This window comes from Strigops habroptila, chromosome 8 (genome assembly GCF_004027225.2).
Source record: "Strigops habroptila isolate Jane chromosome 8, bStrHab1.2.pri, whole genome shotgun sequence".
NCBI classification, from domain to species: Eukaryota; Metazoa; Chordata; class Aves; order Psittaciformes; family Psittacidae; genus Strigops; species Strigops habroptila.
In genome coordinates, this window is record NC_044284.2 from 40,694,363 (window position 1) to 40,719,253 (window position 24,891).

The window sequence follows — 24,891 nt, forward strand, 5'->3', positions numbered from 1 at the left end:
TGGTATTTCCAAGGAATGCAGTGTCACATCTCTGACTGTGCAGCTTTACTCTTGTTTGCTCTTTGACTTCTTGATCTCTGCTACGTGCAAATAATTCTCTTCCTTCTTAAAGGGCTTTTCCCATGTGTGGAATTGCATGTAATATAGACAGAAGAGCTCCTGTTAGATGCTTTTTTTTCTTTCCACCTATTGTAATGGGGAAAGGCGAGTAATGGAGAAGCATTTCCAGGATGCAAGTAGGACTGCTATTTGTGAAAGATCAGTATGTTTTGCCACAAAGTGTTTAGAGGGGAATGATAGCCATGCACACATTTGATGATATCAACATGCTAGCTACTCAAAAAAAAAAAAAGGAAAAAGAATAAATTGTGATATTCTTTAGAAAAGTCAAATATTTCCTAAAATATTTTCTCTTTGCAGAATTGTGGTCTTTAAGTGTAGGACTAAAATAAAATTGAATTAATCTGAAGTTGTAGAGAACATGCAAATATTTTATATGACTAATTTTGGTAAGCATGACCTGTTTTACAGTGTCATTTACAGAAGAAAACAGCCAGAAACATGTGTTTCTCTGAAGGATGACTCTTTAGGCTACAAGAGAATTTTATTAGGGGGCTCTTGGGATTAGTTTGCTCTACAGAATGCATTGCCCTTGTTGTAATTCTCTCCATGTGGAGGAGGATGGCTGGTGGGGTTAACTGTGGAAGAGCTGTTGGTCTTAGTAATTCACTGTCACACCTTCCTTACTGCAGGAGAAGCTGCCTTCTGAAGTCAGAATAATTTTCACAACAATAAAACAGTTAAGTGCAGCGTTGTGATTTTTATTGTGCTAATGCAGTTAGGAAACCCTTCGATTAAATGCGAGCTGAGAATGTCTGTTGCTAATCTGCTGAAGGCAAATTAGAGTTAACTGATGTACTTCTAAATGTGGCCTATGTGAAATGAAGTTCTTTGTAGTATAATTTTTTTTTAGCGTGATTTATTATTCCATAAGTAGGTAATTTCTTGTTGCTGATAACCACATGGCTAGTTTTCCCTGTCGCAGTTTTCTGCCATCGCAGTTCCCTTGCAATAGCAACGTTTCCTTTCAAAATACCTTTGATTGAATTGTAGCCCCTTGGGGGGCTGTATTTAGACTTGCGGTTAATAGATCAGTTCGTTCATGTAATTACCAAGCTCTGACAGAGTAGCTTCTGTAGCTCAGTGCACATTATCACTTTACATTTGCTCTGTGTGAATTGCAGGACAGCCCTTTGTGCTTGGCAAGGAGTTTACAGCTCTAGAAAATGAAGAAACTGTTTTGTAGCTCCCAACAGACCTTTTAATAAACTTTAGCAAGTTCTGTTTATCCATGAGATAGTAGGAAAATATTTTCCTGTCTGATTCTGTGTCATGACTTCATTGCCTTGAAATGACACCTTTTGCTGTAAGCTGAAGTGCCTCTCCTGCTGGGACGTGTGTGCTGCTGTCTTTGGCATTTGGAGTAATGAGTTAACTCCTGCCTGCATCGAAAATGCTCTTCTCTGAAAACCCTTGGTGAAGGATCATGTATGAAGCTGTACCCAGCTTTGCAGCTACTTTGTTCAGTCAGCTGCAGGGAATACTGATGGTGTAAGAGACAGGATTTTTTTTTTTTTCTTTGGAGGATTTTCCTATGATTTGAGTTTTGTCTCAGCATTACAGAGCGGTATGAATGAGGCAGCGTGGAGATCGAGAGAAAGGCTTGGTGGTTTTTATTAGCAGCAACTGTGCAAGCAAACTTAATTTGGCATTCTTAAATCTGTTGGTGTTTTTCCAACTTTACCCCTCAGCTGTTGCTAAATGCATTGCAGAGGACTCTGTAATCTAGCAATTTCTCATTGTCTCCAGTCCCTGCCATTTATAAGTGGGGATTCAGATTGCATAGCAGATTAAGTGAGCATTCCTATTTATTTTTAATACAAATATTTCCTCAAATCCTTGGAAAAACATACCTGGCATTTACCTGAGGATATGTGCTTACCAGCTAAGGTGAAAAAAATCTGTATGATCTTGTCCCATATGGTTTTATAAGACAGAAACAGCTATATACACTTCACTTATTATACTTCCTATATTTCATCTCCTACCCTCAAAACAACCAGTCTGGCTTTATTCTTTCTGTTTTCCTCCTCTCTCATTTCCTCCTTCTATAGTTCATGGTATATTTCATACCATCTCTTTTGTCTCTGTGCTTCCCTTCCTTACCACTGCCCCATGTGGAGCAGTGTGCCATCTTGCAGATTTTGATATCAAAATTTTTATCCTTTTGATAGTTATGTTCTTTAGGATGTTTTTCACCTGCGCTCTTTTTCAGTCCATAGGAGAATTAGAAAGGTTTTCAGCAGCTGCCATTAAGAGGCCAAGCCTTCTCCTCTCTCTGTGCCAAGGGGACAATCTGCACTGTCCCCTCACACAACTTCCAAGTTTGTACTTTATCTGCAAGAATAAATGCACAGGAGGATTTGTGGGTTTCACTCACCTCACCCCTGCTCCCTTAAACCAATCATTTTACATAAAACCATTTTACACAAATTATTCTAGTGGGTTATTGACATGTCAGAGGCAAATTGGTATTTGAAACCATGCTTTGGTGTCCAGACTACCTTTTGCTTTTCATGAAAATGGTGTCTCAGAGCTGGTTTACGCTGGTGGGAAGGCTTGTCTTCCAGTAAGTACATTTTTGGCTGTGTGCTGCTTCCACTGGTTGCAGTCCAACAGCCTGTCAAATGTCTGACTTGCCCCTTTAGAGAAACTGGAGCAACTTCAGCATAACACTCAGCTATACCCTGACGTTTATCAGCCGATGTTGACTCACAGTTAAACTCACAAGAAAGCAATGAGTGGTCGAGTCAACTCTGCTTCAATAAACAAGGCAGCTGTTGCTCATGTGTAAGATATTCCTCATTTTCTTCATTAAAAAGAGTATCTATTGCTTAAATACCCCTCCAGCTTCCTCCTTTCTCCCTCTCCAGACAAACTTTTGAAGAGGAGGAAAGAGAGGAAGGTCACTGGGTTTTCTTCTTGCTGGGTAGCCACTAATTGTAGCTCAAACAAGAGCCCAGGACTACAAGCACACAGGAGGGGAGAATTCACTAATTGTCATTGAATAATACAACTGGAATGTGCTGTGAAGAAGTGATTTGCTTTTTGGGCTACAATATCTTGTAGGGTTTTTTCTCTTATCTACTTTAAAATACAAGTGCCTGCCCTATGTATGCTCCTGTAAAGATTTCTCTGGGAAAGCAGATGAAGAAGAGTTGTGCAAAACAGTTGAAAACAACTGCCTTTCTGTTCCACTAAAGGACAATTAATTGCTTCATTAAACTACTCATTTGGACTTTCAGACTCCCAATGTAGAAATACATGATTTTTCAAAAATGGCAGTTTTGATTCTCATGATGGCATGGGACTGAAATGCTGATTTGAGGTTTTGTGAGGAAAAATACATCCCTTTGCATTTGGATTGCCATGGGCTTTTAGGGTTATTTCAGAGAGCAAATTACAAGATTCTTATGCGGTTCTGAACTCTTCTGTTTTCCTTATGAATATGCTCAAATTTAGGGATTAAGAGTGGGTTTCAGGCAGCTGTCTGCCAACTGCAAAATTGTATGATCTCTTATGTTGTTGCAGTGATTAAAAATGTCTGGTCTGCGATGGGTGAAGAGGGAAATCCCGGGAGGAGAAAGGTAGAGAGACCAGCCAGTTTCTTCTGCTGTTCTGGAGGAGGACCCAAGCAGCCTGACCTTTCTCATGCTGCAAATTCCTGCTGAGAGGATCATTCCAGGTGGAAGATGGCTCTGCACTGCCCTCTCCAGCAAGCCTACAGTCCCTTTTGGAGACCTCACCCTGAGCATGGTTCTGGTTATTATGTACTGGAGCAGTTTCATAGTACACCTAAACCAGTATCACAGCTTGCTGTCACCAGATTTTTTTCCTCTCTTAAACTGGCTCCAGAGCTCAGTGGTCCCTGTTATTGAAGGTTTGGGGATGGGGAGGGTGGAGGGATGCACCGGTACTAAGGAGTGACTTACCTGGTGGGGTGCACAGAGCATAGGACCTTTTCTTTTTGGAGGGGGCAAGCTGTTTGGTGGCCATGAGCTGTCTCAAGGATGCAGTTGCCTGGAAAGGTGACAAGCGTGGGAGCTGGGGAGGCAGAAGAGCTTGTACATCCTGCGTTTTTAGAACGTATGAGAGTATTTTAATATTTCAGGAGCCATGAGAATTATTTTAAGCAGGTGAGAGGGAGGCAAATTTTTTTTTTTAAAAAAAACGGTTGTTTTGGTAGACTGACCTTCTTGGTAAAGAAAACCTTTATGTAAAAGATATCTGCATCCTTCTCCTAAGATACTGACACCTGCAATAAACCTATTTCAGATTTCAAGAATTATCAATAAAACTACAAATTACTAAATTTAATATCACCAGGGGGTGACTGAGCATGAGGGAGATGGATAACTCTGAGTCTCTTCTAGCTTGCAGAGTAGACAAAGCTCCAGTCGCTGTCAGTTATTTTCATAACTCCATGTTTTGTTATTTATAAAGATAAGGTAGTTTACTAACACAGTAATAGCACTGTTGTTTTGACTTGGCAATATCCTACAACAAAATAGGTAATTTATCAGCATTAGTGAATTACGTACATTTTATGTGAAGCACCGATAAGTAAGGTGTGTGAGGAAGCACTTCATTCTTTTGTCTTTTTAGCATCCTTTGGCTCCAGTTCCCTCCTTGAAACGTGAGACATGGGGTAGGGCAAGGTCTGGCGCGCTTTTCTTTGCACTGGTGCTGACAACAAAATCATTAATCTCGCTCCCCAGCTGAGCCAGTGGCAAGAACTGGAAACAGTCCTGTGGTAACAGAAGTTAGATGGATGTTCTGCAGGTGCAAACTGCATTTCCTCCCTGTGCTGATTGTAGGGTTATAGATATACACTTCCGTCTCCTATGCACAACCCCAAAATTATTTTTCTAGAGAGATACCATGTCCCTTTCCAGCTTATGTACATCTGTTTACACTGGGTTAAGGACTGCAAGTCCTGAGTGAGGACCAGCAGAGCGTGTGAAGATGAAACTTAATATTTCTTCTTTTTTTTCTCCCCATTTAACCAGTTGTCAATACGTGATCTTTTTTTAGCTTCTCATCCTCAGTCTCCCTGACTTTCCCCTTTCCTTCTTGCCTCCCTTGCATCTTTCAAATGTGTGGTTTCATTGGGAAACTGTAATCTCTTTATTGTTTACTTCATTTAAAAGCACCTTAACCTGCATAATGAGACACTGGCTGTTTCTTGTTCAGTTTCCTATAAATTTCCTGTTTCTCTGCATTCTGGGTCATTCACTTAACAGTTAACAGGGGCAATTAGGCCACTGAAAACTCCTCGCTGCTGAGATCTGCCAGGCTGGCGCATTCGGCTGTGTGTTGACCACAAAGGCTTTCCCATTTTACTGGCAATGGCATCATTTGTGCAATTCTTTTTCATCTTTCGTTTCAGATTTCCCATCATCTGAATTTAGCTTCTTGTCTCTTTTTGTTGTTGTTGTTGCCTGGCTCAAATTGCAGCTCAAAAGCAATCTTTAACACGTTTTTCCTTGCACATTTATGTAGAAAATTGTCTGTCTCCTCGGGGGAGGGCAGTGGGAGAGGAGGGAACAATCTGCAAATTCTTCCTTATCAAAAGCTTTCGTTGACAGAATTTAAAACCTCACTCTTCTTTATATACTTTTTGTTTAGTGAACCTTAAAATACTGGATAAACTCCAGCAAAGCTTATCTGTTCATCAAGGATGTTGTGCTAGAGGTGAGGAACACTTGTCACAGTATAGCTTATATTTTGGGAGTAATTTTTTGCCTTATGCTGGCAGGTTTTGTGTGTAGGTAGGACAGGCAAGTTCATGCAGCAGCAGATTGCCTATTTTGTTTTGCGACCACTTGTAGCTGCTGAAATTGCCCTGCAGATCACAGCTATTCCTTCTCTAAGGACAGACAAGAACAGAGTCTTGATCCCATCTTTTAGACTCACTGTACTTGACCTCCACATCCCGTTAGCAGAGGACCTGGACTTGTCTTCCAGTCCTTTTGCTTTTCCCGTCTGTTTTCCTCTATGAAGCATGCAAGCATGTCTAAGAGAAGCTACAGGGTGAAGGGGATTTCTTCCAGCAGAGGTAGGTTGCTGGGGAAGAAAGGGAGAACCGTTTCAGAAAAGGAGCTTGAGGTTTTAAAAAATTGAGACGAAACAGCTCTTGGTAACCTCAGTGAGGATTCTATCACAGATGTTCAGACCCACAGCCATGGTGAACTTAATTGTTGAGGGGAGGATGAACCTCAGCCCTGTACTGAGAACTTGCTGAGCTGTTGGTAGAAAGTTCAATTTTGCAGACAGTAAAGTGTAGTCAAAATAATGGGCTTTATTTTAGAGAATTCATGCTGCATGCAGAAAAGAGTGACTCCATGTTTGCAACTTTTTCATAGGGTTTTATTGTCCTATCAAGAGTTATTAGAGGCATTTGGTTTTTGACATCGTGGAGTCAAGAAGATAATATATCATTTTATCAGCACGTTTCTGGAAGTGTAGGTGTTTCTCCCCCCCCCCACACTCCCTCTTAGTATAGATGTCTTGTAAAGCATTGTTGTATTGGTCACAACGGCACTGATAATGCCTGCAGTTATTAATAATTTCCCTGTCTTTTAAATTTTACTAAAGCAAACTGGAGACACGAAGCTGCTATTGGCATTTAGATGTAGAAAATAAATACACTTCTGCTCCCAAATAAAGATTGTCTCTGGAGACAAATTTATAGCGATCTCCCATGTAGTCTTAGTGCTCTTTTCCTCAGCTGCCTTGAGTCCTAGTTAATGTGCAGAGAATCATGCTACTGAAGAGGCTTGGAAAGTTGAATTTTTCAATTAGATTACTTTTCCCAGACTGGACACAAATTTGCAGGGGTGGGAGGTGGGGAACTGGTGAGTATCTGTAGAAACAATAAAAAAAAATCCCACATGAATGAAACAGATTTTTTTTTTTTTTTTTTTTTTTTGTTTTAATCTCTGTTTCTTGTTGGATTTTGTGGGTTTTCGGTTTTTGTTTGTTTGGGGTTTTTTTAATGGAGTCTTTGAATGCAGACTGTGTAAATACTTTGAGAATGATCAAAACTATTAACGCATCATTGATTTTCTGCATTGACTTGCCCATTGGATATGTAATATTTTCTTTTTAAAATGTGTGTAGTTTTCTGTTTCAAAAGCAGCCTCTCACTGTCCTTTGCATAGCGGGAAGCATCTCCTGCTAGCTTTCTGTCACTTTGCCAGCCTTGAGACTTCTCTTTCAAGGGTGGTTGAACACTTTGGATTTTCCCCGTCCTTCTGCTGGAGTTGGTGGAGTTGGGGAGCGGACTTCCCCACTGCATGCTCAGCTTTGTGCCTGGCTGTGGCCATCGAAGCCAATTTAATCTGTCTTCCCTGAACAGCGCATGCTATGATCCTGTGGCTTCATTGCCAAACCCATGCCAGGAGCTCTCTGAAAGGAATCACAGCAGTCTCGGAATACTCCCTGTCCTGTGTGCTTTTTTCTGTACCTCCTTTCTCTTTACTTATGCCAGTTGTAATAATGTTTTGTTTGATGGTCGCTGGTGATGAGGTTTTTTAAATAGTAACAGCTGCTGTAAAAAAAATTGCCTGAACTGCATCTGTTTCAGAGAGTTCTGTAATAATTCTGTTTCTAGGAATACATTTCACTTTAAAAGAACATAAAAATGAGAAATGATCAGTTGTTCTAGGGTCTGCACAGGGACTGTGTTTTTGCACTTCTGAAACAATTTGTTAAGTCGAACGCCTGAGAAACAAAGTGATTTGACTCATTGCTTATATTTAGTATCATTACCTACAGCATTAGGTTCCGTTTTCTTCTGAGCATTGATGTTTTTGGTCAGGAAGGTCAACAGGGAAAACGCCCAGCAGAAGGCATTTTTGTGCTTATCAGAGGGCAAATGCATGGAAAACATCAGGTCACTGTGCTGGGTGTCAACTTTTTTCTAAAGAGTCTGTAGAAGGAGCAGTATTCAAGGGTGGGGAGAGGATGTCCTTCCTTTTTAGTAAAGCCTGTAAAATTGGAGGTGCTACTGGATCCTTAGTATAAATGTGACCTGAATTTACGATACCCTCTTTATGGCTTGATAAATATATGAGATCCCAATCTTAAACTTCTGGTTTCCCTAAGGTGATATTTTCTCTGGGTTTGAGTATATTCGTAATTGAAGCAAAAATTCTAATTACTGTTTTTTTATGTAATATTAAAAATATGCTTGACCTTATGGTTTTGTTAGAAACAAGCTTTTACTACAACTTTCCACAATCACATGGCAAACAAAGGTTGCCCAGGTTTAAGGTGCTGCATGAGAAGTTTTAGACTAAAGCATTAAACCTTTTAAGATCGTTTGAAAGTCCTAGCTGCCAGGAGAGCCATAAACCTGGGCAGGATCAGCTTGAGAAACTGCATGACACCTTGTGTTTCTGGAACCAGGTGAGGAACTGTAATTGGCTTTCACTATAAGTGTAAAACATACCATTAATTTGGTGTGTAACAGCCCCCAGTGCTGGGGAAGTGAGGTTGAAAGGCAAAGTGAGTGGAAGAGTTTGAGCACAATTTTGCTGCTCTGCGACCTGTGTGCTGCTCTTCGTTCTCCCCATTCCTGTCTCTGTATGATACAGTGTTGGTTTGTCCCAGAAGACCTCTTCAAGGGGTTAAATAACCAGACTCCACTTTTATGTGACTTTAAAAAAGGTACCGCATTCAAGACCATTTCTCGTCTCCTTATGGGATGTGAGAAGCAGCAGAGCTGCTATGGTATTTTTTGTTTTCTGAAAACATGAAGGGCTGTGACTCCTCAGAGTGCAGTTGGTGGAAGCAGCAATGTTTTCTTTCCCTCACTCCCAAGCGGTCTCATCCTGGGGCTTGTTATTTTTATTACGTGGAACCCCCTCTGTAAGCAGGCTGAGGAGCCTCTGCTGCCTGAGGTAATCACTCTTTAAACTGATACAAATTTGAGGCATCGTGCAGAGTCTTGCAGCGTCTCCTGAGATTCCCCATGATAATCTCATCATCCTGCCAAGGAACCCCTGTTGATATGCATGCGGTAATTGTTTCAGTACTTGGCAGGGACGAGGGCATTAATGTGAAAGCTGCTTTGGCTGATGCGTATTAAAGAAATGATTTGTGTTTTGTACTGCAGCAGTGATTTCATCACACTTGAACATTGAAATTTTGGTAGATGTGTACATAAACACTCGTTTTGAGGCAGTTAGCTGGCCTATGGGAGTACATGAACCTTGCATTATCTTGTGTATGGATCTGTTTCCCAAATGAGACTTGCATGGTGTTAGTGCTGGTCGCAAGGTGAGCTTCCTCACCTCTCGAGGGCTACTCAAGAGATTAGGGATGGTCTGGCACCATCACTGCGTGTGCATGTGTATATGCACATGTGTATCCAGACATGGTCCTGTGGCATGGTGTATGTCTACATGGCTGGGCAGTCTTAAGTCCAGTTGATGTGGACTTGTGTTTTTTTTGTTGGAGACAGTTGATTTTTTGATCATTTGTTTGGTTTTGTTTGTTTGTTTGTTTGTTTGCTTGGTTTGGTCTGGTTTTTGTTTTTGTTTTAAAACTTGTCCCATGTACTTTGGGAAAATTCATGTGAAGTCTGTGGTTTTTAAGAGCAGCTCTATCTTTTTTGACCCCAACCCCTTGATCTCACAGTTACATGCCTTAAGGGATAGAAGCAATTTAGTTTTACTTTATAAGACTTTGGTTTATCTTGAAAGACAGGGTGGAAAGAGGAGGGGAAGAGGTGGAGTGTGGAATCTGCTGTTGCCATATTAAGAGTGTAAGAAAAAGTGGGGGATCTTTTAGTAGCCAACTTTGCAAAGTGGTGATATATTCAACGTTTGTTGAATAGTCACAGATCTTTCAGTGTTTCAGCTTAGATATCATAAAGCTCTTTTATGAGGTTAGTGGTCTTTGATAAAAAGATAAATAACATGCATCTGTCTGAAAAGGCATAAGATGGAAGCTTTTTCACACAGACACTTCTTGTCATCTTGGGGCTAAGTATTGCCAAGCCGGCAGCTTTCAAGAGAAAGTGCTGGCCACTGTGTGACTTAGTTTGAGAAACCACGCAGTGGTTAGGCACTGTTTCATTAGGATTATCAATGAAGATACTGGCTGCTGAGGATCATAGACCAAGAACTACTGTAACTTTGGTATACTTTCAGAAACAAGGAAGAGTTTCTACTGCTACAAAGCTACATGCATCTCAGCCTTTCCTGCTGTAGGCAGCTGAGGATAAATCCATCAGACTTGTGTTTTCCAGCAGCTGGGCTGCTGCAAGCAGAAAGGCTGATAGGCTCTGTCCTGACCAAGGGTGGGGATAGTCACTGTTTGTCTGATCCTTGGTGATGGATCAAAGATGCTATGTCCGTCCTCCCTTTTGTCTTTTTTCCAAGGATGCTTGGATTCAGCAGGCCTCCCTGATGGCAGCAGGTTTGGAGGCCTGCTGCTGCAGCCTTTTGCAACAGGAAAGGGTGGGCAGTGGTCTGTGTCTGGCTCATGCCCTCTGCAGACCAGGTAGGATGCTCTCCAGAGCCACCCAGCTTGGCACAGTCTGCAGTAGGACATCTAGAAGGGCAGCGGTAGCCAGAAGTGGATGCTGCCGTCTCTCTCATGGGCTCTGCTTGACCTTGCTTGTGCTGCCTGCCAAGTGCATGGGCCTGCTGGACATCCAGTGTAGTGGTCAAAGCCATTGTCATCTTCCTTTGGAGCATCCTAGGTCAGGAGAGCATGACCTGCCTGCTCTTCTATCTGCCGAGAGTGTTTGTTGCCAGCAGTGGAGCAAATGTTAGAGCCCTCTGCGTCTCTGCAAAAGGGCTTGGTGGCATGTCTGACACACTGGTGGTGTGTTCTCTAGTTTGCTCTGAGGTGGAGCTGCTGTCAGTGAAATTCTGTCACTCATTGTCAGGCTGGAGTGAAATGCCTGAAAATGGTGTAGAAAACTCCTTGAAGACTAAGGGAGCCTGTAGCTGCATGGGATGAGGTGGAGATCTCTCAAAAGACAGCAGACTGTTTATGAAATGCTGTCAGAGAGGATGCAGACTCCTGCCTAATCTCTGCACACACACGCGCTCCTGCCATGCTGACCTTGTTTCTGAATGCTGGTGGCTGGTTTGTGGGGCAGGCCTGGTAGCCCTCGCCATGTTGTGTGACCCAGACATAAGCTAAACATCTCTCCCCTGTTTGTTCATGGCATCTACGCTGCCAGCTGCAGCAGTTGTAGCTGGTGGTGCCACTTCTGGGGCTTGTTGCTGCATCTGCCTGCCCCTTCTTTGCCTTCTGTCCCTGGAGTGGCACAAACACTTCTCAGGTCTTTCGTCCAGGCACTTGGAAAGCTTACGGAACGCTTCGTACTGGAAATCCAGGAGAGCTCTCCAGAGGAGGAAGCAGCGTCTCCTGTTTGTCTTGAGTTATTCTGTCACAACAATGGCTTCAGAATTTGCCTAATTTAAAGCTAGTTTTAATCTGATGGGAAGATGCTTGTGTATTTAAAATAGTTATTCCTTGCTGGAGCCACTCCCTTCTTTTGTCCTTCTCTGCTGGACTTTTCAGCTTCGCTTAGCTAACATGCAGTGCTTGTTTACAGCAGAGATACTGGAGCATGAAGGAGGAAGTCAGTACATTTAATAGTGATTTGGTTCCAAGCTTCCTGTGCGTGTGCGCACACACGTGTGTGTTTTCAGCCTTGTTCATCCAGACGCTGTGCAACCTCAGTAGAGAAAAGCCAAGGGGCCGGTGCAGACGCAGGGACTAGATGCAGGCATTTTTTTTCAACTCTTCCACCCGGTTTGGTCCTGAGCAGGTTTAGACAACGCGGGTGAAAATTCCAGTATGGCAAGCCTGGTGAGGAAGGTGCTAGTGCAGACAAAGACGTTGAGTGGTGAGTATGAGAAACATCTTGCCTGATGGGAAAGATAACTGATCAGAAAGCGCTGGGTTGGGAGCCTGGGACGAGAAACACTGTAGTGGGCAGAGCTTTTGGGTATTGTTGTTTTCATCTTCCATTTCCAGTGTGATATGGCTGCTTGGAAATGCCAAAACTTGTGTCCATGGGGAAGATAGTTATCCAGAGGAATGCGCTAGTTATGAGGCATGGCCACTCTTAAAGTCTGTTCCTTTGCCTGCCCCAGGATCTCTGCCTCAGCTTGGCTATGTAACAGCAGCAGTCCATATAAGTATGATGGTTTTTAATTTGGGAGGTCTGGGGGGGAGTGAGGGGCTTGCAGGAGACGTGCATCTCGGGAGCATAAGAATTGTTGTCAGTTGTGACTGGACCAAAAGATGGATCTGAGAAAAAAGCAATGCTAGTAAGATGTAGGAGAGGAAATTCTAATGCTTCATTTTTATTCTTTTGATTTGGTGGTAAGTACCTAACTGGATTTCAGTAAGCTGCTCTCGTGTTGCAGTGGTTATGGAAATTATCATCAGCAGTGTTGTATATTTTGGATTTTAAAATATTCCAGTAGCAGCACCAGCCTGTGCCTGGGGTTTTTCATTTAAATTTATGGTGTTTATCCAGCTCTTAATTGTGCAAATTAGAATAATTATGGAGTGTGATTATACGCATACCCGGTGAGTGTTTTTAAGAGGCCAGCTCAAATTTCAGGAATTTGTTTTATTAGCCTTATGTCTTTCTGGTGCAAGCATCCTTTCTTCATGTTGCAAAGCAAACATCATGAACTGCCACAGCAGGAAACAATTTTTGCAGCGGCATATCGAAGTGAATCGATCTTTAATAGGGCAGAAGGCTCGTCAATAATTCTGGCTAATTAGGACTGATCTGGTGAGTTGTCAGAGACTGAACCCTCCCCAGGCAGAGAAACTTCCCTCTGCTTCAGGGTCTGTTAAGGACAGGCAGGCACAATTTGAGCCGTGTGCGGTAAGGTTTGTGCAAGTGCCAATTTTATCAGTGTATGAACTTTAATGAAAGGTTGTTCTTGGAAAATGGGACTTTTGTGTGAGTTACTGGCTGCTGCTAATCTCTCCCGAGGCTGCAGCTGAGCCTGTATTTTGTGGAGGGGACAGTTCAGGCACAGATGTAAGCAAGCAGTGTCTCTTGTGTAGAAGCTATGGACTGGATGTGCAAAGTATTGCTTTGGCCTTTGCTGAGAAAGAGATCTTGTTGGCAAATTCTATTGCCTTCTAGCCCAATTTTACTAGTCTCTCTTTGCTCACTCAGGACCTCTCAGAAACCCGGAATTTCTGCCTCTAGGAAAAACAGAGATATCATTTGAAATGGAGTAATCTCCATGATTATGTTGTGACAGACATGGTGTGACAGATGTAGGAAACTGAAGAGGAGATCTCCCTGATCTCTCTGCAAATAACTTGGGACTTTGGGTAAATTAACCAGTCTTTACAAAAAGAAACTGAGAGAAAATAAATAAATAAATATTTCCTTGCTTCAGAGATAAGGAAATTTCACTTGGGGGGGTGGGGAGGAAGGGTAGTCTGAGAATTAACGTGGAGGGAAATTATGTAGGGAAATGTAGCAGATGTTAAGTCACTAGAGCATACATTTACCTTGCATAGATGTCTTCAGAGAAGTTTTAGCCTGTCAATGGTTGAAAGCACAATTCTGTAATGAGAGAAATAGAGCCTATAGGGGAACGTGCAATAAGCATTGGCTTGATAACTTTCAGCATGATTTCAGAATCTCTGGAGAGCTTGGGTTTTTTGTTTTTTTGTTTTTTGGTTTTTTTTGGGGGGGGTGTGTGTCTTTTTTTGGTGGTTGTTGTTTTGTATTGTGTTCTTGGTTTTGTTTTTCGTTGTTGTTGGTTTGGTGTGTTTTGATTGGTTGGTAGGTTTTTGTTTTGTGATTTGGTTTTTTTTTTCCTTAAATCTCATTATTTATGCTGTGGGGAGATGTGTTAAATGCAGTTTTTTAAATACCTGCAGATTGTTAGGAAGTTCAGGATTCCAGGAGAATGATACGAAGTACGGTGTGGGAGGGTGACCCCAGAGGAGGCGTACCCACTGAAAAACTATTTGGATAGGGCATATAAATACAGGCACTCCTTTTGTCCCACAGAAAGTGAGGGCTTGAAGCTGGTTTGGTTTCTCCATTTAGGGAGGTTGGGTGCTGAGACCTCAGGAAGTTGGGTTCTATAATCCCAGCCTTCTGCCCTGATCTTCATACTAGTGCATGGGTAAAAGAAACTCTGCAGTGAATGGTCAGATGGAAAAAGAAATGGCACAGGAAGGAAACATTATAAGGAAGCATAAAGGACACTTACAATATTTATTTTCCGGTGTTTAAAGTATGAGGAGCAACAAGAATATAGATCTACATGTTACTCTGTGTTGTCACATGTAATTCTGGCAGAAGAAATGTCTGCAGCAAAATAGGCTGATGAGCATTTTGTCTTTATTAGGTAAGGTCTATGTCTTATTACCACTCTTCTTTAACTCTTCTGATACCATTAAAAAAAAATAATCTTTTCCTTCATTCTTAGTTCCTAGTGAAAGATTTACTTATACATACCTGGAAGTGATCTTGGTTTTGTGTGTTCCAAATTCGCTTAGCCACCAACAACTTGCAGCAGATTTCTGAGGTATCAGGATTAACAAACTAAGTGAAAGAACATCAGTCTTTAGAAGGGACTTCTAAGTGATGACTTCTCTATAAGAACAGATGTGGTCACAGGCTATTTCAGCAGTTGTATTCCACTTGCTTTGAGACAGTTGTTTGTTCTTGGGTTTTTTTCATGACCCTCTGTATGAATATGGTTAAGATTGGTTATAGTAGAGGACTTGTGAACACTTCATGAAGTGGTGAACTGAGGTTTTGATCTTTAAACCAAAAATATTATAAAAAAAAGTCAAGGTCAAAGTATACAAATGGCATTTTGCCAGCCTAACAAATGCTATTGTATTTACCTCTCATCTCCTGAGATCCCTTTTACTTTTAAGATACAGTTTAATTTGCCTGTCTCCTGGTCTATAACTGCATGAGAAAATGCAAATCGGGTTTTTTTGGATTTGAGATAAACTGAAATTAGATTGAGCCATGCCCTAGCTGAAGAGACATTTAAGTTAACGGAAATTGGCTGTTCTTTAATCTCATGTTTGCCTTATAAAATATAAAAACACAAACTGTATGGAAAACTCAACACATTAAAGAACAGCAAAGTAGCAAAAACTTAAAAGGAAGGACCTAGGTAAGCAGTCTCTTTTGTATTCAAACTATGTGCTGCATTTCCATTTAGTTAATGTTTGAAACAACACCCATTATTTGAGCTGCATCACCACAAACAATGCTGTGTATCATCTGAAGGTTGTGTGAGATGATGTTGGATGCAAGAAGCTGTTAAACGAAAGTTAAAGTTGTCACATCAAAGCTCTCAAATAGCAGAAAAGTAACAGCCTTAATGGTTGCAGCATCTTCACATTACTTCCTGTTGGCAGGTAAATAATGGTAGGCTAACAGGCATCTCCATTACCTCAGAGGAATTTTTAAGCATGAGGAACATCTTATATCTGAGGATGTTGCATTGGGGACCTTTACAGTAAATGGCCGTGCATAAAATAGTACAGCTTTTAAAGATTGTAGCCATTAAGCTGTTGTGTCAGAACACCATGGCTAAAGGAGCTCCAGTGTTAATTTAATCACCTGAGTGCAGTGACATTTATGCTGCCAGTTCAAGTGAACATGCTGTGGAACACATTTACTAAAAAAGCATCTCACTTAATGAAAATCTTGCAGTACAGGTGTCAGAAATATTCTAAGTCTGGTTTGGACTTAGTAATCTGGTTCTTCTGTCGTGGAACCATCAGAATCCTGTCATCACGAAGTCTTTTATTGTTCTTTAAAATAGAAGAAAGAAAAAAACATCCATTTAAAAATAACATGGCATTACCTTTTATATTCATTGCTCTTATAAACCTTCTAGCTAAGCACAGAATGTTGTGTGTTGTTTCCTCTGCAGGCAGGTAATTGCGTTAGGGAGAGGAAATTGAGCAGTGTAAAGTACAAAATCTTAAATAGCGTATTTAAGTTCCTATTTCTGTTTACTGGGAAAATAATACATTTTCTTTTTCATTTTTTGAAATAGTGAAAACATTTTAGCCTCTAAAAAGCAAAGGAATAGATAATATTGTCTCTGAAGATACCTTATATTAAAAGTAGATGCTTTCCTATTCTTTATACCACTGTAGCTCCTCTTCACTACAAATGATCAAGGGACTGCTACAAGGCTACTTGCATTGTTCCATAGTTACTTTTCTTTGTGGAAGTAAATTTGCAGTCCCTTTCTGGCATGACAAAACAGGGTATTTCTTTATTCACAGAGTGCAAGGCATATTCTCTTGGCAATTCTGCAGACAAGGCTAGTCCTAGCTTTGTAATAGATTGCAAAGTTCTAGCTTTGCAATAGTGTTGGACTTAGAGTCTCCACAAGATAAATAAGAGTTCCATTATTAGTCCAGCTTCAAAACCTGGACTAATAATAGACTTTAGTATCCTCTCTGTGTTTTTGCTTTGAGAGTTCAATAGACAGAGCACTCTGTCAGGGGTGTTACTGAGTTTTGGAGATCTGTACATCACATAGTGTAGATATCCTGATTGTTTTGGGACAGGCTTTTTTAGTGATCAGTAGAATTTTTTCCAAATAATTAATTCCAAATTTAACTAAGCCATTCCAGAGGAAAGCCACTCTAATTGTGAATAGGGAAGGTTTTTAAAAATGTTTTGTTATCCATGTTAAATTATCGTAACTGCTGAACGTAATCTGTTTTTTGAATATCCCTGTGTTTATCCACCTAAAGTTCACAGAGCGTAATTGTAATATCAGCTGTGACACGAAGCTATTTTGCCTTCCACTAACCAGCTCTCCACTACTACCACTATGTAAATTAACACCAATTATTGCTGGTGGTGTATACACTTAACGCATTTGGGTTCCCTTATCAATATATTATGTTAGTATCATGATTAAATTTGCAGTCCTGAGGGTTGTTATCAGGTATCAGTAAGGGAGAGAATTAGTTGTGAAAATGTGATTTCTAGTCTTAATGTGGCCTGAGAGGAGATGACAAATTAGATGACGGTTTAGGTAGAAGGAAGAGTTAATTTAAACTTTGATTTCATTTAATACTGAAAGTTGCTTTGAGGCTGAAAGTTATAATTAGGATAGTCAGAAAAAGTGCAAACATTAATTTCCTGCTTGCTTCTGTAGATTTTTTTTTTTTTTTTAAGCTTTAAAAGTCCCTCTATGAATCTTTTGACATCGCCACTTACTTTCTGGGATAATCACAGGCAGCGGCTAGTTCTCCTTTGAGCTAAATTCAGCTTTTTCCTGAGTAGGTGTTCAAAAATAACTACTCTTGCTAAATTACAGTTTTCTAGCTGTCAGATTTCAAGAGTTCTACATCAGTCATCAAATTTGTATGGCCAGGTAATGGCAACATTAGACCTATCTGTGTCAGAAGAAGCTGCAGTGGGATTTCTTTGCTGTGTCTGTGCTCCTAGAATTCCTGAAGTTAAGATCTTGAGATAATAAATACATGTTTCTTCCTGCTTTTCCCCTCCCCTTCCTCTCTATGACGTTTCCACTGTTATTCCTGGCTTGACATTTCTGAGCTTTAAATATAGATTTATTCCTCCTTTTCTTTAGTGAGAGACTGTGTTGTGTGTCACTAATCTCTTTCACATTGCTGCATTGGTTTTTCATTCTGCCTCATTTTCCCAGTAGTGTAGTTTGTGGCGATTGGCTTTAGTTATTTTACTAGGGATCCTTGGCATTTAATTACTGCATTTAGTAACAGAAAAAGAATATGAGAGCATGCCAGTTTTGGTGAGATTATCCAGAAATTGCCACCTTCTGGTTCATTCAGCAACTCCGTTAACTATCTAGCACAAAATGTAGACATCTTAGTGGTAAAGGAGATGAAGTTCTCATTTGAACATTCCTTTCATTGCCAACTTTGAGTATTCTTCTCATTGGCAATTTTAAAAAGTGTTAAAAAGAAAATTTATATTAGTGTTGGAATAGATATTTTTTACGTTAAGTCTGTTAAATTGTAATTCACTTAGTCTAAAGTTGTGATTATAAGAAGGACTTTCAAAAATGGGCTGAAAGCAGAGGCGCATATGGGTGAGCTCTCTCTCCTGTTAACTTCAGTGATATGCAATCTCTTAAAATCCCTATAGAATAGAATGGATATGGACTATTCAGCTGCGAAAAATACAATGAATGTGACAGGAAAGCTCGTGTGATTTAATCTATTGATTGCATTTGATAGTTGTTACTTGGGAAAAGTAGAGAGGGGAGTGGGTGGAAAGAGTAACTGAAAAGAAACAGTAGGGTAGAAGGATGAAGTACGGGAATAAAACCATCTCTTTTTTTTCCAGTGAATGTGACAAAAAGATTCTGAATAAGGAATTGATGTGCAGTCATCTTGGTATAAATCTTGCACTATTTCTGGAAAACTTTTTGTACATTTGCAATTCCACTGTACTCATTTCAGTAACAGAGGTATTTCAGTTTGAGGTATTTGTCTTGTGTTTTCCCACCTTTGCTTACAGGTTCCTCAGTGTGCCACCTTAAACTGTGGAGTTGTAAACCCACAATCACCAAAGTGAAAGGTTTTAAACAGCTCAGAACAACAAAATGCTCCCACAAGTTTAACTTAAAGCTAGAGCTTCTGCAGGGTGCAGCAGCAGCCTGGTGTGAGCAATGTCTTTTGGATTTCCTTGTGTTTGCTTGTACTTCTGCCATCCAGGATGCACATGTAAATATGTAGATTTTCTCTGGACTTGTCAGTCTGAATGATCTTCCTTCTATCAATGACCATTGCAGCTTTGCAGATTGCTGTTACTGTTTGCAGATAGCTTGGTTACTGTGTACCTGAATTTCTACCCAAAACACTAAAACATGCTAAATTGGGTGTATGTTCTAAGACTTGAACATGGCTTAGTGGTTTGGCAGGAAATGGGAGTTTTGTTCACTTGACAAAAAAAAAAAATGCTTAATTTGGGCATAGAAAGTTTGCAAAATGGTTGGGATTTGGGCGGAAAGTGTGGGAGATCTTACACCCTATTTTGTGAGTACACAGTGAAAAGCGGTATGTGCTCTGGGAACAGAGCATTCCACTTCTCAGTTGGTTGGGAAACATCTTTCTGTCTATGGAACAAGGCAAGTAAGAAAATACAGAAAAAAGAGCTTATGCCTTCTTTGCACGAGATACAACCTGAACCTAAACTTTAGTGACCCAGAAATGAAAGGCAAGTTAAACTCAAAAGACAGCTTGTTAAAATAACCTTTTATATCTGAAGAGTCTATAAGGGTAAGTGTATAAGTAATGGTGTATTTAATGGAGCACAGTAAATATCTGTAGCATTATCAGATCTTTTCAAGCACTTGGGTATCAAGAATTTCTTTTGAGAGCCTAAGTCAAAAAGCTGGGTGGCAGAATACTAAATTTCCCATGGTGACATAGCTGTGTCTGGTAGATGAGTATATTACACTCTGCAGAAGTTCAGTAAGTTCTGTATGATAAAAGCCGAGACCTGAGACTTCTTGCTAGTTTAAGAATTAAATATTCTAAACTTCTTTATTGAAAGTTATTTTGGTGGTCGTAGAACTATCTTACACGCTTTCTATCCTGGCTGCTATGTCATCAGTTGTGAGAAGTTCAGAAGTAGGTTTGATACATCAGTTTAAAACACCAATACATGCATTGAAAAATCCCCCAAACCAAACCACAGCTTGTTAAAAACTCTTGAGGTGATTTGTTAAGGCTTATCTTGAGGATTGTCTTTTTATATTTAATTGCAGCAAATTATATTCCTTGAGGGGTTTATATTTGAAGAAGATAAGCTCTGATTTATCCTTTTTTTTTTTTCCTCTGTTCCAGTCTATTCCAGAGTAATAATCAGTTTTCTTCTGTCAGTTTTTTTAGACAGTCGAGAAGATAAAATAAGGACTTGATATGCTTGACAGCTTTTCAGAGAGGAGAAACTTGATTTTGTTTTGGTTTCATTTGTCCTCATGTCCCTGTGTGTATATTTATACAGGGAGGTGATTTTTGGCCTTGATTGCTGGAGATCATGCCAACTGCATGGTGGTAAAAGCATAAGACTTCTCCCTGAGTCCCAAGATTGTGTGCTAATCCTGTGCCACCAGCACCTTTTAGCGTTAAGCTATTTCTGTCTCACCCTGCTGTTGGGATGCAGGAGGACACAGCCACTCTGAAGTGGGAGCTGGCTTTGAAAGGAGACTTCTAAGTGTACCCTGCAATCTTTCCTACATTTCCATGTCTGGTGTGAGTAGGAGCAGAGCTAATTGGTTGCCTGCCTCCCTCACTCCCCCTACAGCAAGCGGGGAGAGAGTTGTTCCGAGCTTTTGGGTCTTCTCCTTCCGTCATTCCATCCCTTTTTAACCATCTCTACCCTAAAATTCTTCTGGTGGGTGAGGATAAGTAGAGAAGGACCTCATTGGCTTTTGCAGGAGGCCTGGCCAGTTAATCGTCATTTTAGAAGTGAGAAGTGTAGGAGGAGCTTTACTGACCCTAAGACCTGATCTGGATTTTCATAGTTCAAACAAATGGATGCATTAGTATGGGATAAGAAGCTGCATGTTACCTGAACACACAGCATAACCCCAAGCTTGTGCAGAGTTGACCTACGGGGCTTTTTCTCTGTTTGTAGCATTCCTGTGCGATCTGACGTTGACATTGTCCTGTTCCATCCTTGCTGTGAAGTGAGGAGGGAACAGGAAGCAAAGGCCTTGTAGTCATCTAACATGGTGGTGTTGGGAATGCTGAAATGGGAGGATTTCCTGGCCTCTTTTTGGAAGAAGAAAGCAAAAATTTAAGGAAAAAAAAAATTAAAAAAAAAAATCCTTGTTCTGTCTGCCTCTTCCCCTGCCACTCCCCACCACTTCTGCCTTGTGCCTCGCCAGCCCGGGGTGGAATGTTTCCAGGCTTCTTTTTGAAGATATTTATAAGTAAGTTGAGCTCCATATGTTTGTTTTTTCCCAAATGATTTCTTTACTGTAAGTCATTGTATTTCTGTATAATTGATCTATGCATGGCAACTTGCATCTAGGGAGGGAAGTCGCAAATGGGTTTGGCCTGTGCTGTGCGAGCATGGAGAAAGGAAATAAAAAAATAGTTTGACAATAACCCGAGCAATGACAGCTGTGGAGAGAAGGAACTTGTTAAAAAAAAACCAAAATCAAGTTAAAACTAACTTATTATCAAACAATAAGAATAAATGTGCTGCATAGCTGTTATGAACTAAAATAGAATGGGGAATAGTGGGCACAGATTTCTCTCCTTAAAGCTGAGCTTTACTATTATAAACATCAATAGATCAAGAAGGGCAAAGGCACTTTAAGTCATGAGTATTTTTAGCAAGAAAGAAAAGCATTTCAGCAGTGTTCCCTCCCAGATGTTATGTCTATAAATCGCATTTACCTTGGTATGCTTCAAAACAAATCGAGATTTCAGATTCAGTGTCATCAGTATGTTTTGTTTCCCAACACAAAAGGGGTGAATTGTACTTGTTCCTACATGGTTTGGGGAAAGACGGAATGTATGGCTAGATGTATACAGCAGGATGGGGGAAGAAAATTCCCTGCCATGTCCCATGTAAGAGGATTAGGTTAATACTGCAGCATGGACTTGGCAAAAATTAGAAAGGATCATGCTGCATTAATTCACACAGGTCTGGTTTCTGTAGCACAATGACAAAACTAAACTAGTAATAGTCTAAAAATATAACCCTGAATAAAAGAACTTTCTCCTCCTTTTTTCCTCTTTCCTCCCTCCTCTCCTTATTTCCTGCTTGGGCACCCGGAGTTGGAAACTTCAGAGTGCATTTTGAATAGGATTTTTCTCCCTGTTCCCCCCATTCCCCATCCCCTCTTCCCACCCCAAATAAATAAATAAATCCCTGTTTCTATAGCTGTGACTCAGCCCTGTGGTGCCTATCTGCCTAGTGTCAGGCATGGGGCTGTCTGGGGGAAGCAGAGTACGCACATACCCAAACCGTGATGCAAGCTTTGAAATTGCACCAAGTGTACTCGTAGCATCAAATGTGCCGGATCACGCTGTGTTTCCAGTAACTGCCAGAGCTCTCTTGGCTCCGACTGGGAAAGTGGTCATGCAGCCTGAAAAGGGGAGAGAGGCCAAATTGCACATTCATTTGGATAATTAGGTAAACAGTAAATATGAGGAGTCTGTCTCCTACTCAAACTCCATTGTTTTTTCCTAAAATTCTGTATTTAGATTTGGCAGCCAGATTTATCACAGTAATTGGTACATCGTCTAAGCAAGGTCACTGATATGTGTGAGTGTTTATCTCTGCTTAACTAGATTGCCTATTTGAAGTAGTAATACCTCCAAAAATATTAGGCAGAGCTCTTGAAAATTTACATACTTGACTCCTGAGGCACATGGTCTGTATTAGAAAATAGATGCAATTATTCACATTTGGTTTTGCAGCTTGAAGTCCTGAGGGATTTGTACGTAAAACTGTGGAGATTTGATTACATCCTGATTTTATGTCTCATGGGTATATGAGTGTTTCATATGTGTAAAAACCTTTTTATAAGGCACTAAGCGAAGCCATACGAGTGCCATCCCATCTATTGGAATTGGAATATACGTGTTCATTGATTTAGTCTAGCTTTGGTGGTTGGTTACGTATTTATAAAACCTAAAGTGGCTTTGTGTTTTATATTTAGAGCAAATACTTCTGGACTTGTTATCAGGTTGGCTTGAAACTTCAAGATACAATTTCGAAGTTGGACTTTATTGCTCACACCAGTTCTGCACAACTTGGTGAGGATGCAGCATAGTTTGCCAACAGTGCTAGTGTGGTCGAAGTAAAAATAGCAAATAACAGTTCAATTTCTCTTTTACTGAATAAGTGAGTAAACATGAAGGCCTTGAAATATGCTCATGGAGTAGTTTGAGAGGGAATGTTCTAATCAAGAAACTTTTTTATAATAGTTGCACATCAAGAGAGGGTGGACAAAAGTATCTTTACTGAAACTACTGCCTCCCATGACCCTGGTCGCTTGCAGTTAGGTATTGGTGGGTCACTTCACAGTTGTGGCAGTAATTTGTTCTGTGGACAATTAGTGGCTTCTTTCTGAAAGCTAGTTTCTTGGTAGGTGTGATGGCTGTGATAGTAACACCCTAAAGAGGCTTGTACAAAATTACCTGTGGGTTTAAATAAAAAGCATTTAAGAAATGTCAGCTGGAGAGGATTTTGCTCTAAGCAAGAACATGCAGTTCAGGGGGTTTTCTTTCAGTGGTGTTTTGTGTGTGTTTGTTTCCCTGGTCCTGTTAAACCTTTTGGTGAAAATTTCCATTTTTTCAGTAGAAATAATTGAGAATATGTGGTTTTTTTTAAAGAGATTGCTGAACAGTGGCTGTCTGCTGGAAGTGCCCTTGTGCAGACCTACAAATGGGACTTTGCATGCTCAATTTGGAAAGGACTGACCTCAGAAATAGGCAGTTCTGTCATCTGGTAAGCCAGCGTTCACACCTAATGAAACAAAACCAGAGTAATTTTGGAACTTGGAGGAGAAGTAATCTCTGGTACAGTAATAATGAACAAAAACACACAAGAGAAACGAAGTGCTTGTGCTGTGGGCATGGCTTGATGTTGTGTGCAGTTGTTTGAAGACTGGGCCTCAGCCGCCTTGTCCAGCTGATACAGACAGCAGTCCTCAGGACAGCTTTAATGGCCGTGGCCTCTGCCTGGGACGCAATGACTTGTGCTTTGTGCAAATCCTTTTTCACAATGTCCAGGTCTATTTTTTTGTCCTGTAGTGAGAAGGTGTGTGCATGTGTCACAAATTTGTTCCCTAAATAGTCTCTTAAAAGAGAAATCATCTTCTTTACCTCTCTCCCTTCCTCCTTCCTCTCTCTTCAACAGTCGAAATTATTCTATATCTTTCTCTTTTTGGGAGAGCCTCTTTTGTACATGTACCACCAGACACATCTTAATATTAACTTCTAAGGGTTTTCATTTAAATTCTCAGTTCAGGCTTGGTGTTAGGATGTACAGGTTCATCTCTCGGGGATCACATGGTGTTATTGCAAGCAGTGTCCTACGCTGGACATCTTTAATAATTCTTTAAATTACAAATGCAGGGATAGATTTAGTCAAAGAGGGTGTGCTCCTTTCTTTCCCCCGGTCTTGTGCTGTTTTGGTGCCTACAGGTCACCTTGCTTCATTTTTTGGCACTGTGCGCTGTTGCCAGTTGTGAAACCTCCTCCAGCCCTGGCGCCAGGCTTGCAGCTGGTTCAGGCTGGCAGAAGGTACATCTTCATTTCAGCACTTCATCATTGTCCCTGGCTTTTGGCTTTTGCAGTCGTTCAAGACTGTTCCTGACAGACAACCTGTGGAGAAAGAACTCTTCTGCTTAGAAGGTCATACAAATTTCATAACTGCTCTTCTGTGACCCCACTCCTCTCCCCCAGTCTCTTTTTCCTTCTCTTTTGGTCGTTTTTTTTTTAACTACTTTCTCCATGTTAGTGCAGCAGCAGCTGGAATTTTACACAGACCTTCTTTCCAAGCTGCTACAAAATGTTTTAATGACAAACTTCTGGCATTTTCAGTTACAGGTATGTTTCATCTCACCTCTCTGTGATCCACTTCTCTATCTGGATGAAGGTTTAATATTAAACTTCTACATGTCACTGATTTATTGTCAATTGTTGCACTTCAATTTGCTAATATTAATACAACTTTCTGAAGGTACTGTGAGGTAGCTATTAGACTAGTTCTCATACAGCTCAAGGAATTTCCCTGCCTAA

General features: G+C 40.7%; 1 protein-coding gene across 4 annotated transcripts in view; it reads left to right on the plus strand.

Moving 5' to 3' along the window:
• The window catches only part of RASAL2 (RAS protein activator like 2), a 186,766-nt gene that overhangs the window by 26,380 nt on the left and 135,495 nt on the right, over positions 1-24,891 (plus strand). Inside the window, exon 1 of one of the 4 annotated variants that reach the window (XM_030495128.1) lies at positions 11,903-11,995. The exons of the other annotated variants lie outside the window; for them this stretch is intronic. Within the exon in view, the coding sequence (XP_030350988.1) occupies positions 11,947-11,995 (49 nt within the window). The 5' untranslated portion in view covers positions 11,903-11,946. Of the gene's footprint in view, positions 1-11,902; positions 11,996-24,891 lie in introns of those variants that run through there. 4 annotated transcript variants of the gene reach the window in all.